Source organism: Chelmon rostratus, chromosome 12 (genome assembly GCF_017976325.1).
Source record: "Chelmon rostratus isolate fCheRos1 chromosome 12, fCheRos1.pri, whole genome shotgun sequence".
NCBI lineage: Eukaryota > Metazoa > Chordata > Actinopteri > Chaetodontiformes > Chaetodontidae > Chelmon > Chelmon rostratus.
In genome coordinates, this window is record NC_055669.1 from 23,513,506 (window position 1) to 23,528,764 (window position 15,259).

Here is a 15,259-nt window from a genome sequence, read left to right on the forward strand (position 1 = left end):
AATCTCGCCGGTGAGACACAATCAGTTAAATTGCACCACTTCTCGTCACGGATAGATCTAAAGAGTGGTGGAGCGAGTGCAACATTGAAATGCAAACAAGTGATTGAGTGCATTCGCATCCATTTACGGCTGCCTGGAAATACGGCTCATGCATGTGTGCAGAGTTCTGCAATAACTGAGATTTGTTGAACAGAACCAGTCGTACGAGCGGCTTTATAAATCTGATGTGCATGTTTTTGTCAATGTAAATTCACAACTAAAACTCACATAGTTTGATGCATCTCTGAAGCAACCTTGAACTATTTTTTGTTACTACTAATGTGAACAAAGAGGTGGTAAACTCCTCTGTCTCTGCAACAGGAAACCCACTTTAAACAGAAGTCTACTGAACGGCATGGACCCAACGAATGATTTTCCAGAACACACGAATACTGATCAATAATGGACCCAGTCCCCGTGCCTTACGCATCAGAATGCACTGCATGCATTCGCTTTAACACACAACCCTCAGAAACACCATTCAGAAGCTGCCGACGTGTAGTCACTCACCCTGTCCTTATCGTCGGCCACGTCGCAGAGCACGTCATCCAGGTCGAGGATGCCGCCGTCGCCGTGCTCCAGCCGGTGGACCTGCAGCCAGTAGCTGGCGTCCTGGAAAACAAGAGAAGAAAGAGACATTTAAAGGCGTGAAGATTCTCATTTCGGAGCCACAGCAGCTGAGGAGTTTGCCACAGACAATTAATATGAATCCAAATTGGATATGAAGTGAAAGTCATGGAAACGGTTGATAGCGTCTGACTGAAAAGCAACCAAGCACAAAACTCACAGACTCCCAAACAGTGAGTCTGTGAAAGGCAAGCCAAATCATGACAGAATTTATTAAAGCAGCGCTGGCAGGAAGAAAATGATTTAGAAATAACATCTTAAATCATATTCAAGTCTGCCTGTAAAAGCTTCAAACAGACATTTCAGCGTGACATCGATTTCTTCCATCGCTGGCTCTTGCAGCGGGACGCTCGCAGTCATCGGGACGCCGAGGGGAATCCCGGCCAGAGCTACTGTGTGACTGAGCGTAATGTCTTGTCAGATGTTTTGACATTAAAACGACACGCGAAGATCACAGCAGATTAGCAGAAGTGGAGGGGGAGAGGGTGAGGAGGGATGGGAATTAAAGCAAAGCAGTGCAAGGAAAAAACTGAAGGAAAGGTTGACAGCGGTTTTCTCAGTCCAGTAAACACAGACGGGAATTACAGCTGCTAGATAATTGCGAAAATTCACCTCGACCTCGTCCTGACGTGCCAAAAAAAAAAACGAGCACAAAAATATAAAACATGACAAGCAGCAATAAGGACAGAATTGCACAAGTGCACATTCATGGAGCGTAGAGGTAGTGTGAGCATGTGGGCGAGTTATGAGTCAAGATGTGACTGTTTGGGTTCAACCCGCGCACAGCAGCCCCGAGGGTTGCAGCCTCATTACCCACTTGTACAGTTCCAGTCCACTGTAACACATGCACAGACTGCAAAGGGCACCAGGCTCGCTGCAGAGGGATAATAACACTTGTGCTGTGTTTAACTCGCAAAATAACACGAGATTAAAGGCTTCCCTGGGAGAAAGACACGGAGACAGAACAGAAATGATCAAAGAATAAAGAGACAAACAGAGGATGGAAGAAACCTGTTACTAAGGAGGGTGGAAAACAGTGAATTAAAAGAAGAAATCTTGCTCCTCGCCGTACACGCTCTTTGATTTATTGTGTCACGAGTTAATGGTTGAATTGCTCAGACCACAGTCTCAGAGCATGTTTTAGAGGGTACAAAAGTTAAGTAAAATAAACTGCAATCACTTTATTTTAACTATTCACCATTAACTAGATCCTTATTAGCCTCGATATTAGTAGTGTATTGGCTCTTTATTAGTCATTATAAAGCATTTATTAATGCCTTATTCTGCATGAGATTATTCTACAACCATGAGGGCACGGATGAGCCGATTTAGGTTTTTCTGCTTATTGATTGTAAAGAAGTTCTTAATCTTAATAAGCTAACTTTTAAAAACCCTAACACCCAGAATTAGTGCTTTATAAAGAGCCAATATGCTACATGAATGCTAATAAGCAACTAGTTTATGGTGAATATGTGCACCTTAATATAAAGTGTGAAACACTGCTTGAGCGACAGGTGATCTGAAGGAAGTCCATGTAAACAACAAAGAGGATGAGATCTGTAAACGTGTGAATCCCTCGGCGAGAAATCTAAGATTACGAGTGGAGCAGAGCCACAAAGACGAGAGGACGCAACAAAAAGAGGAAGAGAGGGAAGAAAAGGGTTGGATCGGTATTTTCCATGTTGTTTGCTGCCAGCTTCATACGCAGACTGTCACGCTGCCGCGACAGATGTCACGGCTTCTGACAGCTTGTGTCACTTTGCGTGACACAGAGACTCTGTGGATTCCAGCTGATGGAGCTCGGGGTGAAAATCTGAACTCAAGCACAGATTCGCTGCAAAGGCGCCGTCTTTGAAGAGACGAGGGCGTCGCATTTCCACACACTTTTACGAGGTAGAGGGACACAGTTCGGACTCAGATGGGGACGGCTGCTCAGCAAATGTTTGCCTGTACTACTTTTACAATGATTTGTCAACAAATGCAATCAAATTTAAAACAAATAAATAAATAAAGCAGCCGGTCTCTCCGGAGCGGAGCTTCTGGAAATCAAAGCTATGCTGTCAAATTCTTATCGCACACAAAAATGCAGGAAGTAGGCAGCGTTCAGCTGATATGCATCTGTCAACAGAGCAATGCAAACTAATTACTGCAGGTTTGTGTGTGTGTTTGTGTGTGTGTGTGTGTGTGTAAGAGTTTGTTTAGCCATAAAAAAAAAAAAAGGGTGGAAGCATGTCCAAATGTTCGTGTCATGCTCCAAAAGCTGGGAGGTGTTGTGGCACAGGAGCAAATCGCTGCCTTTAATCCATTTGAGCCAAAACACACTTGGGATTTCTGTTTTGAATGAATTGAGACATTTCCCAAACACCTCAAACCCTAAACGAGTTGATTCGTGGAACTGACAAATTCTGCTACAAATGACAAAAGATGCACCACGCGCTGCTTTTGTCCCTATAAAGTGTTTTGATTCTATGCACAAGCAAAAAGTCCTCAAACACTGAGCAGATAAAAGCAAAATATCTTCACTGTAATTACAGCACACGCCACGCACAGCATGTGTCACATGTGCACTTAAATATCTGGATGGACACACACACACACCCTGGAGATCTCAGGCTTTTTAAAGGCTGCTCTCAGTATAGATGTGAAGAAGTGGTGTTATGATAGTGCTGAAATGTGCGTCTGTGTGGGCTTATTATGTGTGGTGATCTGCTGTACAACAAGTTCATATAGTATGTGTCTGTTGGGACTGGGTGGGACAGGCCACATCACAGAGTGTGTAAGATGGTGTGTGGGTGTGTGTGTGTGTGTGTGTGTGTGTGGCCAAGCTCATCTGGTAAAAATAGCTCACGGCAAATACTAAGACAGGAGACCGAGTCACATTGTAAACAAGGTTATAGTATGACTGACACACACACACACACAACCACACACAACCACACACACACACACACTTCAAATCAATTCCAATGAACTTTTCTGACTCATACGCTTCACTCAGTCACCTTTACTGTCTCCTCTGATGTTTGAAAAGTAAATAATCCAAACTTTGACTTCTCTCTGACTCTCAGCTGTTCCCTCTGGGCCTAATTGAAATTCCCATGATGCTAATCTGGCAGGTCATTATCTGAAGTATTCCATAGAAACTAAGGACAGATCTGGAGTGAGATCAAAGACCGCATCGCCGGCTGTGGCCCCTCATCGGCCCTACAGACCTGGCAGCAGGCCGAGGCCGACGCGTCGGCTGTGGGGGAAGCCCAGCGGTCAAACGTTCCCGAGCTGTTCGCTGCTCTGCAACAGTGCCGTATAAAACGAGGAGGTCCATGAAGAGGTGTGGGCCCACAATTAAAAGTATGCTCCCATGTTATTACATCACATTTTCCTGGTTTTACAGCACAATCAAGCTGAACTTAACTTGATTGGGTGCAATCATACAGGGTTTGTATTCCAAACATGGGAAAAAAAAAATCATTCTTTTCAAATGCAAGGACCTGACTGTACATCAGCCATCCAATACACAGAGCAGACTGTGCTAAATTGAATTAACTTCATGTCAATAACTTCAAATTAATTAAATATAAATGGATTTCTACAACTGTGCACATTCTGGCTGTTTGGTTACAGCAATAAAAGGTAGTTAGCAACCATCAGTGCATTCAAAAAATCAGTTTTATATGAAGAGGATGCAGAATAGGGTTATTGTTTTTAGTAAACAGTGTTATTTCTTTATGTGCAGCATGACAGCGGGGATCCATTAGCGGATGTGTGGCATGAAAACACGTCCACTCTTATTCACTTTCTATGGGATGCAGATTAATTTCTTCTCCAGGCGTGGTGGGATAGCATGCAGGCAGAAACTGTGCAATGTTATGCAAATTAGGGTTAAAGAATTCACCTATAATGTAGTGACAATGAAGAAATGCTGCAATGGTGGGCGAGGACGTTTTGTTTTATGGCTGCAGAATAACAGTGTATGCAGTTTCTGCGGTTTCTCATGCAAACAAAAAGGCAGCGCTGCAATTCAGATGCACAAACCAACCCTGCAGAACACACACCAGCAGTCTAGAACTCAACAAGTCTTTTCAAATCAAAGCACCAAATGGTTGCCAAGCACAATAAAAAGGCTGGATTTATTGTGGCAACACAGATGCCGATACAGCCTCAGACTACACATGAGACATGATACATGCCCTCATAGGTATAGCAACAGCGTGCTCAACACACAAAATGTCTCAGGAAGATTTAGACTCTGGCTTCCAGTCAGAAGACAGTGACTGTGAGACTGAAGAGAACTGGAGTGATGCCACTAATGATGACGATGAGCTGAATTACCTGGAGCTGGTCCACCTGTTCAACAATCTAACAAACTTTCAAGACATCTACAATAACAATGCAGCTATAGACATGGAGGTAGGGCAGCTAATTCTTATTTCAAATACTCTTTCAATTAATCCATTTTTCATTTGTATAGAACTTAATAAATGACAAATCATCAAGTTACTGGAGGGAAATGATGTCTTAAAAATGATTTTCAACAGTACGCAGAGAACGAGGCTTGGCTCGACGAGGTTTGGCTCCGCTCTGACAGCGATTCAGCGCTGTCCCACATCCTGGACGAGATGGAGAGTGTTTGTGAAGGCCTGCTCTCCACATATTCTGTCACATCACAGGCTGGCTCGAGCCCTGACTTGAACAGTGAGGGTTTAGAGCTGTCTCTCATCCAGGACCAACTCAATGATGTAGGTTTAGATCTGCGCCTCATCCCGAACCAAGTCAACAATGTAGGTTCAAGGCTGCGTCTCATCCAGGACCGACTCAACAATGAGGGTTCAGAGCTGCCCCTCATCCAGGAACAAGTCAACAATGAGGGTTCAGAGCTGCCCCTAATCCAGGAACAAGTCAACAATGAGGGTTCAGAGCTGCCCCTCATCCAGGACCACCTCAACAATGTAGGTTCAGAGCTGCCCCTCATCCAGGAACAAGTCAACAATGTAGGTTCAGAGCTGTCTCTCATCCAGGAACAAGTCAACGATGTAGGTTTAGATCTGCGCCTCATCCCGAACCAAGTCAACAATGTAGGTTCAAGGCTGCGCCTCATCCAGAACCGACTCAACAATGCAGGTTTAGAGCTGCCCCTCATCCAGGACCAAGTCAACAATGAGGGTTCAGAGCTGCCTCTCATCCAGGACCAAGTTAACAATGTAGATTCAGATCCGGACCTCATCCAGGACCAACTTAACGATATAGATTTAGGTCTGCGCCTCATCCTGGACCAACTCAACGATATAGATTCAGATCTGCACCTCATCCAGTACCAACTTTACAATATACGTTTAGATCTGTGCCTCATGCAGGACCAAGTCGACAACCCAGATTCAGTGTCTGCAATCCAAGATGAGCTGGAGCGTGATTTTGAATGCACATTCTCCTCAACGTCTTCTGTCATATCGCAAGAGGATGGGTCGAACTCTGGCAGCAACAACTGCATCAGGACCTGCATTCAGTGTTTTGTCCATCTTTTTGAAGAGGCATTCTTCACATCTTCATCATCTTCCTCCAGTTCGTCTGCTGCCTCAGATGTTGAGGACGGACAGATGACGGACGCACGCAACACAAACAATGTGCATGGCTGAGATGCAGACGGCCAGCTGTGAAGCATCCTGATCTGCATGGGAAACTGCTTCTCTGTTCTCTGCAGTTTGTTTAATCTAGAATTGTCCGTCCAAAAGAACAATTGATAAATGTTTTTCAAATGTGAAAAGAAACAATGCATGCAAGTCATTTTTTACATCTGTCGTGAGCAGAATTAAAGTAAAAGCAGTGTTCAGACTGACTGCAGGACTTACGCAGTCAGGAATTGAGGCCACTTTGGTTTGTGATAAATAGAAACTTATTGTGGCATTGCGGCAAAAAAAAAAAAAAAACAAGGCCAAAACCAGAGATGCAACAACAACATGTGATAATTACACATTATAAAGACCCAACAGTATATGATCAACTATCAGGAGTCAATGTATTGAAAAACGGTACAGCTTTTATTCAAACTGTAACCTGTAACTGTGACCTGACTTTTCTACAAAACGCTGCCTGTTTTTTTTTTTTTTTTTTATACATGTGAACAATTCAAATTATTTGCTATTCCTTTATTGTAATGATAAAATTAAGTCTATAAATGGGCAAGGTGTGATCGAGTTTCAACATCCGTGCAACTATGAGCATTTGAGCCTGAGATCATTCTCAGATCACACTTTCTTTTACACATTTAACATTAAAAACTACTGCTGGCCTCCTCTCGTCTGTCAGAGATATTACACTGAGAAACATTATGCATAATGCTGTTAGACACTAAGTGCAATTAGCTGATAATTAGCATGATCTGCTACCGTCAGTAATCAATGAAAACACGCATCAATAGACTGTAAACCATTAATGAAACCAAAAACTAACCGCAGTCAATCAATGTCAGACAACCGTATCACACTTCAGCAGATACCTCAACTTTCTGTGGTGGTGACAAACATTAAAACACCTACATACAGTATTTGAATGAAAGGGCAGCTCCCTCCACGCAACACCAAACTCACTTTAAAAAATCTGATATATTAGCAATTCCTTGTGTGTTCGCACAAACACATTATTCTAAAAACACAAGGCAAACAGCGTCATGTGTCAACAGTCTTCTTGTCAATTCAGCATCAACATGATCCATAAAGATAAACTGCATTTGTGGACAAACTTTACAGATTTTTGATTTTCTCAACTCCCCATCAGCGTCCATGGGTTAGCTGAGACAACCATGGGAAATGAGAGGTGAACCAACTCAAAGATGAAACTTTCTGACTAAAATACAGGCTGGTTGGTGTATCAGATACACGATGGATGAAACACTGACTCATTACACTGCTAATTCACTGTGCAGCATCAGGGAAAAACAGGGTGCATCTCCTGAACGCACCCTTTCACAGCCAACGATACTAGCTTTAGCATAGCTAGCTCCATAGTGGGCAAGAAGCATTCTCGCCAAAGAAGCTGTGTTTGAGAGTTAATTTGTACCGACGAATGTGTTTCAAATGGCGCTTTTACTACATTATTTAATTTTTGGGGGGCAATTTTTAAACTTACAGATTAAATTGTGCATAATTTTGATTGTTTTTTCAAGTCAACAACTGAGGTTACTAACTAATGCTCTGTTTAAAGATCAGGGAAGTTAGTCATCATGAACATCCCTTTTATAAATGGCGTGATTGTATGGAAAGTTTATGCAAAATTGCCCAAGACACAGTTGTTTTGGGCAATAAAGTTCTTATTCTGAAGCTTAATGACTCCAGTTCATGAATGTTCAGTCTGAACACAGCTTTGCACTCTATTCAATTCAATTCAAGATTCTTTATTGTCATTGAGCATGACATGTCAATGAAATTTTCATTGCAACCCCCAGGTTACAAACAGATAATAAGAAAGATAAGAAAGATTAGAAAGAATAAAATTAAGATAACTACAATAAAATAAACCAACGTGCAATAAAAACACCCGTAAATGCAATTAAAAATATACAAGAATGAAAATATGCTAAGGCAATAAAATATACTAAACAATAAACAATAAAATGTGCCAGTGAACGTGAATCTAACTTTTTGAATCTAACAGCACAAAATGCCACAAAGAAAAATTTCATTGTGCTCTAATGCGGCAGTGTTGTGTCAAATCCAGCCAGCTGGTAAAATCAGCAGAGAAGCCTTCAGACATGCAATGTTCTCTGCAAAGGTTTCGTTTTTGTTTATAACATCTTGCAGGTGATGTGTTTGTGATGTATTGATGTTAAAATGCAACAATCAGCACCTGAAATGATCACTGCTGTTTCCTTCTACCTCTCTGCATCTCCCAGCAGTTCGCTCTTCATTTTACAGTCTGCCTCATCCTTTTTTCTACCTTTTCTCACTCACTTTCAGTCAGTGTTACCGCTTTCTTTCCCAGCCTCTCTCACCGCTCTCATTCTCCCGTCTCACGCTCTTCCTCCCCCTCCCTCCTTATAAAACTTTAACAGAGCGCTGTCCTATTCTCGACACACATTCAGAGATGCTGCAGCGAGCGCTCTCTGGGAATCCGTCGCCTATCCGCCCGGCTCGCTATGAGCCTGCGGCGCTGCACTAATGTGGGTTCACAGCAGATCAAACCACATTTCTTGTGTACCATAATTTGCAAGTTTAGTGTGACACCGTTTTGTACTCTCCAGGGGGCTGCCCGTCACTAAAAATGCATTTCTGCTGCAGACTTCTCTCCTCCTCAAACACAGAAGATCTGAAAGAATAATTAAGTGATTGTCGATTTAGGATTCAGAGCAGCCTTATTTTAAACTGAGGCCAGATGGAGACTGAAAGGGGAAGTCACTTAAACTTAATGAGACGGTGGAAGCCGCTAAATTTAAGACAAGTCCGAGTCGAGTCCAAGTTCTTAGCTTTCTGTTTTGAGATCTGAACAGGTCATTATGCACCGTTCGAAACACTTACAGCCATCATAACATTTAAAACTGAAAAACAGTTGGTACAGATCTTTTACTGAAATAATGAATGCTTTTTTAATGTGCACTTATTACCTTTAAATAACTTAAATGCTTAAGCAATGGGCTTTTTTTTATTCCGTCAAGTCTAAAAGTCATTACATTCATTATTCGAATCCAAGTGACTGTAGTTTCTTTGCTAATTACCAACCTCAAGGTATAAACACCCACAAGAAAACATAGATTACAACCATAATCTCAAAACAACATTAAAATATGTTCCACAAAAAGGTAAAAGTAGTGTTCAAACTGGAAAATAACCATCAAGACATCAAGATCACGACCAAAATTGAAGATTATGTCATCCTCGCAAACTCCTTGTTGTGCTCTCTAATCCACTGAGGAATAAAACAGACAACAGACGGTGCTGTTTGGGATATGTGGTGACAGGTAGGCTGATCCTTAAAGGCCTGATACTGGAACTGAAAAAGTCCTGTATTTGGATTCCCAGAACAAAGTCAAACTGGAATAAGTAAGTGTTAAGTATGCTGCAGCAAACAGACTTCAACTGCACCTTCCACGTGGAAATGACTGTTTTCAGGAAACTATGTTTGCATTCATGTCAGCATAAGATTTGATGAGGTAATCTCGTCCCGGCAACGTGCAACTGCTGTCTTTGTGCTGCTCGGTGAAGGTCTGGTGTTGCAATGGGTGGCTCAGGGGTCACTGTAAAAATATGAAGCAGGCTAATGGTGGTGCTTGTTTTTGAGGCGAACCCTCCCTGAATAAATACAGGTTAACTACGGCTTGAGTAAACAAGTCGTGAGCCTGAGCCTGAGAGAAATCACAACCTTTTCAAAAAACGTCCATGTGAGTGATCAGTCTGCTGCTTTTTCAAACAGAGAACAGTCAAGCTGCCTTTATCTGGCAGACAAACATCCCTCCACTCCGCTTATCGAGCTCGACAAATCCCCTTTCGGTCACTTCTGATGTTCGGATGTGTGCACAGCCGTGGCAGGGCTACACGCTGCACATGACCTCCACTGCAGGGTCAGAGCAGGGTTGAGGTGAGAAACAAAAGACCTTTCATTTAAGTATAAATGACACCAGTGAAAAGAGAGGCGGAAATTGGAAAATGCCACACAAGTGCGAGGTGATGCGTGCAAAGCCACGGACACGTCTCTGTACAAAGACAGATGTGTCGGTGTGTCACGTGACGAGGAGGTGCACTGTATATAATCTTTCAGAGGAATTTCAACTCCAGCGCTAACAGCACTGTTTGCAAACTGCCCTGTGGCTTGTTAACAGCATCATCTTGGTGCACTGTGCATCTCTTTTAAAGAAAATCACTACAGACAGACAAAATTAAAACTTTCAGGTACGAGGCCAGGAACTTGCAAGCATGAATATGTGTGTTTGTGATTGCCTGATATGCATTTACATCACTCTAACTGACTGTTTAACACCTTCAGTTCTGCACAGTGCCACACATTCCTCCTAATGTAAGTGCCAAGTGGCCTTCAAGTGCCTGGCCTGCTGCCAGACTCACTGCTTCCCATTTACTCTGCAGAATTAACAAATGCCTCTTCCTGCTGCGCTAGGCTGTGTGTATACGTGCAGGCCAAAGGTCACGGTCCTTAGTCAGAAATATTCAGTCTGGATGGAAGTGAGGAGCAAGAGGTTTCAGTGAGGATGACAGCCCAAAAAAAAAAAAAGCCAGAGGAGGAGAGGGGAGGCTGCTGGAGGTGTGAGACTGCATTCAAGAGCCCGAGCACTCGGTGCATGCTGCTTCTCTCACTTTCTTCCTTTCCTCTTGGTTTTCAGCCAGATTTTAAATCCCCACACATCCAGAAGTTATGCGTTAATGACAGATAAGAATGAGCATAAAAGGATCTCATTCAAAACCACCATGACAAATCCAACGACTGCACAGATCCAGAGTTACATCTTTTTACAGCTCCATCTGTTACAACCTGCTTCATTACAACCATTTCATCAAGGTCAGTGCTCGAGTTGCTTCGCCGCTCCATCATTCAGTCTATCCATGTTGAACCTTTGTGTCCTCCCGCTCAACCGTTCAACTCCACTAATCTCGCAGCCGTTTACTCAGAAAATCAGAAACGGAAAAAGAAAGCCGAGACAGAAACCAGAGAGAAACACTGGCAAATAAAAAACACCTCAATGGCATCGAGCCGCACGCAGAACAATGCCACCATTCATAGAAAGCTGTATCAGATCAAAACAGGCAACCGCTTGACAGTTTAACATACCGCGCTCTAAAAATAGTCTAAATTACACCAGGGTAGGTACGATTAATCAGCAGACTTTATTCAGCACATTAAGCTCCACGTGGAACAAACACAGGCTTCAGCTTCAGCATGGGAGACGCACAGCTTGCATTCAGCGGTGGGAGCAAAGAGGTCCTCGTCATATAAATCACTAATCACAAACAAAAAGGCAACCTGTGCAAAATGCACGAGAACAAGAGGATCCGACATGTGGTGCAAAGGGCCAAAAGCACGATTAACATGATAAATAATGTACGATCGCGCAGCAGCAACGTGCCTTTCACTCCCACCTCCTGTGCAGTGAAAGCCAGGGCAGCCTGAGAGGAAGGGAGGATGGAGAGATGCAGTCCCCAGGGCTGGAAGTTAGGAGGACAATGTGGTCCACAGGAAAAAGAAGGAGAGAGGAGATACATTCATGAGCCTCCAAACAAACCGAGTCACCCTGATGGATATTTCATTCAGCACACACTGCCTGTCGCTCCACACAGACCTTCTTTCTTTTTCCATATTGCACATACAAAACTGGATCCCATCACAGTAATTTGGGGTTCTTAGAGTCTCACACTGGCTGCTGGTGGAGATCGACCTTCAGTCTTCTTGAAAGACTGAAGTTTGCAAGTTTGCAAATTGCATTGCATTTGTGAACCCACTAGAAATCACATATACTTGTGCCGACTACTTTCAAATTCTTTCTATACAGTCTGTGCAGATGCGTTTTCATACTGCTCCACTGGCTTCTTTTCATTTCCATACAGCATGGAAACATGCACAGAAACCAACTGCTGCAGAAAAGGTCAGATATTCCACACCTGTGTCATACAAACAAACATTCACATGCACGTTTCCTTATCAATCCATCTGCATTCAGCCCCCACACCAGCAACGAGCAGTTTAACAGGGAAAGCAGAGTAGAGGCATCAACAGTCGAACACATTGTCTCCTGACTCGTCGCCATCATGACCTTCACACAGGTTATATGTTAACTGGCTGATGCTAAAAATCGATGCAGTCAGAGGAGAGACTGTTTTCTCTCCAAACATCAGCTACAGATACAAGCAGAGAAGAATCTGAGCACCTCCTTTTTCCCAACTATCTTTTACACTAGTTGTTTCATCTACATTGAATTGATTTTTGCATTTATTTACCTTCATCTATACATATATACACACTCTTTGTTAGCATGAAATTAAGAGGGGTAACTTACTGTCAGTAATTTGTTCATTTTCATTCTTTGAGTTTGTTTACTTGCATTCATGCACCCGTTATATTTTTAAAACAATCAAAAGTATATGAAATAATATGAAAGTATAGTTCCTGGCCACCCCTGCATCAACCCTGTTGTCTCAGGGTCGTGGTGCATCTGCAGTGATCCACTGTGACACAGGAATGAAAACAACATGAACAAATCCTCCATAATGACATGAATGAAGAACAATCAGCTGCTGTTGCACCACCACTCTCTTTTCCAAAACTGCTGTGGGTGCTCAAGAAGCAATTATTGATCAGACTGTACTCATCAGGAAACCTTAAATGGAACCTGCATGCCAATTAGTGGCGGAGAAGCTGCCACAGACACAAAGCAGCTCACGGAGCAACTTGTGGCTGCTGGTGAACTTTTGACGAGCTGTTCTGACACTTCTGCTGACTCGGCGCGCAGCTGCGAGTGTTGCCTAAAAGTTGCATCATCGCCATGGGACACCTAAATGTCTTTCTGGATTTATCAGCACTGGCACGGTAATTAAGATTGGATTTATGCAACTTATAAAAGAGGGAGCTCAAAAAAAGCAGCCTGTAGTTGTTATTCACAGTGCGGCACGATGCCTGTGGCGCGGTGCTCAAAAAAGTTCCCATGCTGAAATACTTGCGCTATGTTCGGCGCTTCTGTGAGTTAGAAAATTTCCGTAAAGAGCCGAACCACCATCTAATCACTTGATGTTCACAAATGACGACCTTCTTATCAGAGAAAAATCAGCCATTTTCATTCGAGTAGGCCTACAAGCAGAGGCGTGTATACCCCACCACAAACACCTCCGACTCATATTCACAGAGCTGCTTTTTGGCTGCAGCTAAAATCATGACAGTCATTTTTTTACTGTGGCTACAAATACGCTGTGAGTTTGTGTTTTTAATCTCATCGGAGCACCAGGTGAGAGGTTAACTCCATCAGGACGACTCGTACAGACAGAAAGACAAGTTGCTCATCAGTAAATTGTCTCAACCAGTCGTCCTGTCAAACGTCTACATGTCGATGTCATTATGCTGTCACACGTAATAATCCCTGCCTGCCCGGTGTTCAACTCAAACACTGAGAATTACAGTAATTGTTAATAATATCTGGCAAAATTCTGCCTGAAAATTGAATTAGACTTTTTAGAAATCGCACGTGGATTGATTCAAGAAGACAATGTTTTGCCTTTGAACATAATTTGCAGTTAATTTATTCCCCTGTGTAGAAAAATCTCTGACCTCGCCAAAGCCGTCCTCTTTAACAATGCAAAACAAATCCAGCCTTTAGAGCACAAAAAGCTTATTTGAACTCAGAAAATGCTTTAAAGAGTTCCTGCTTTGCAATGCAAAGAGTCTCCAGGAAAACGCAGGAAACGACTGTTGAGTTTGGTTTCGTCTAAAGGGGTCAGTCTCCGGGAAAATGGGGGGGAAAAAATTGAAGACACACGTCGGAGTGGCGTCTACAGTTACACCAGCTGTCAGCCTGCCAGTGTTCGCCCCTGGCCCTACCGCTCCTGATTCTTCAATGAAGAGGAGGACTGAAATAAAAAAACAAATAGATCCAGAAACTCCTACGACAGCTTTTCACGAGGCAAAGCTGAGAACTAAACCTGGCACCAGTCCACTGGTGTCTGAGTCAATAAATACTCAAAGAGGCCGCAGATTAATGCAGTGGAACAAAAACGTCTCAACTGAAAGGTGAAGAAAGTGCTTCAACTAGTGATTAGCCTGGACGCAGCTGAATCAGAATCTGACATTTAAATTCAATTTGGGCTTTACACCTTCAGGGTTGGCTAAATAAACACTTCCTTTCATGGAAAAGACTTTAAAAGGTGAGACAGGAAGCAGGACAGCTGAGAAAGAAGACAGCACATGTCTGACTGACAGAGCTAGACTGACAGATCTGAGAAAACAAAGCTTCATCTCGGCATCTTTACCGATGTCGAGGGAAGCCGCGACGAGGGAGGAACTCAGATAAAGAGAGGAGGACAAAGAGGCAAGAGCAGCAACAAGAGAGACAGGAAGACAGAGATACAATCAGAGGTTGAGTCAGAGGCGACTGGTTCATCGGAAACTAGATCCTCCACAGCTGATGACCTTTGGCAGGCCGGACTGAAAGCTACCTGCAGCGCAGAGCGGGTCAGAGTGACGCGAGGTGACTTCAGGAGTATTAAGCCGCGTACCGACTCCCTGAAGGAGGAATCAGTAGCCTCATCATCCAACTGCAAAGGGACTGTCTGCCCGTGACATGTAGACGACAGAGCTGCTTTGTTGTTCCCCGCGGCGTAATCAGCTGCTGTCAATCAAACATAGACCCCCACATGCTCCTCCAGCCTGCTTAGACATCCCCAAAAACACATTTACTTGCTCCTTTTAAGAATTACAAACTACTAACAATACATTTAAAGAACACTGCCATTATTCATTGACTAAACCTGAGTTCAGTTGGGCTAGCACTGTTTCACTTATCCTAATCTACCTGTGTGCCATAACACAGAGGATCTGTCAATAACTTTAATTTTGGGGTGTTTTCTATTTATTTTTATTATACAACTTGCTAGAAGATCAAAGATTTACACTGATG

The 15,259-nt window shown here is 43.1% G+C and overlaps 1 protein-coding gene across 7 annotated transcripts in view; it reads right to left on the reverse strand.

The window, feature by feature from the left end:
* The window catches only part of LOC121614432 (partitioning defective 3 homolog), a 220,602-nt gene that overhangs the window by 184,254 nt on the left and 21,089 nt on the right, over window positions 1-15,259 (reverse strand). For all 7 annotated transcript variants that reach the window (XM_041948295.1, XM_041948294.1, XM_041948296.1 and 4 more), the window contains exon 2: window positions 550-651. In XM_041948295.1, the coding sequence (XP_041804229.1) occupies window positions 550-651 (102 nt within the window). The remainder of the gene's footprint in view (window positions 1-549; window positions 652-15,259) is intronic.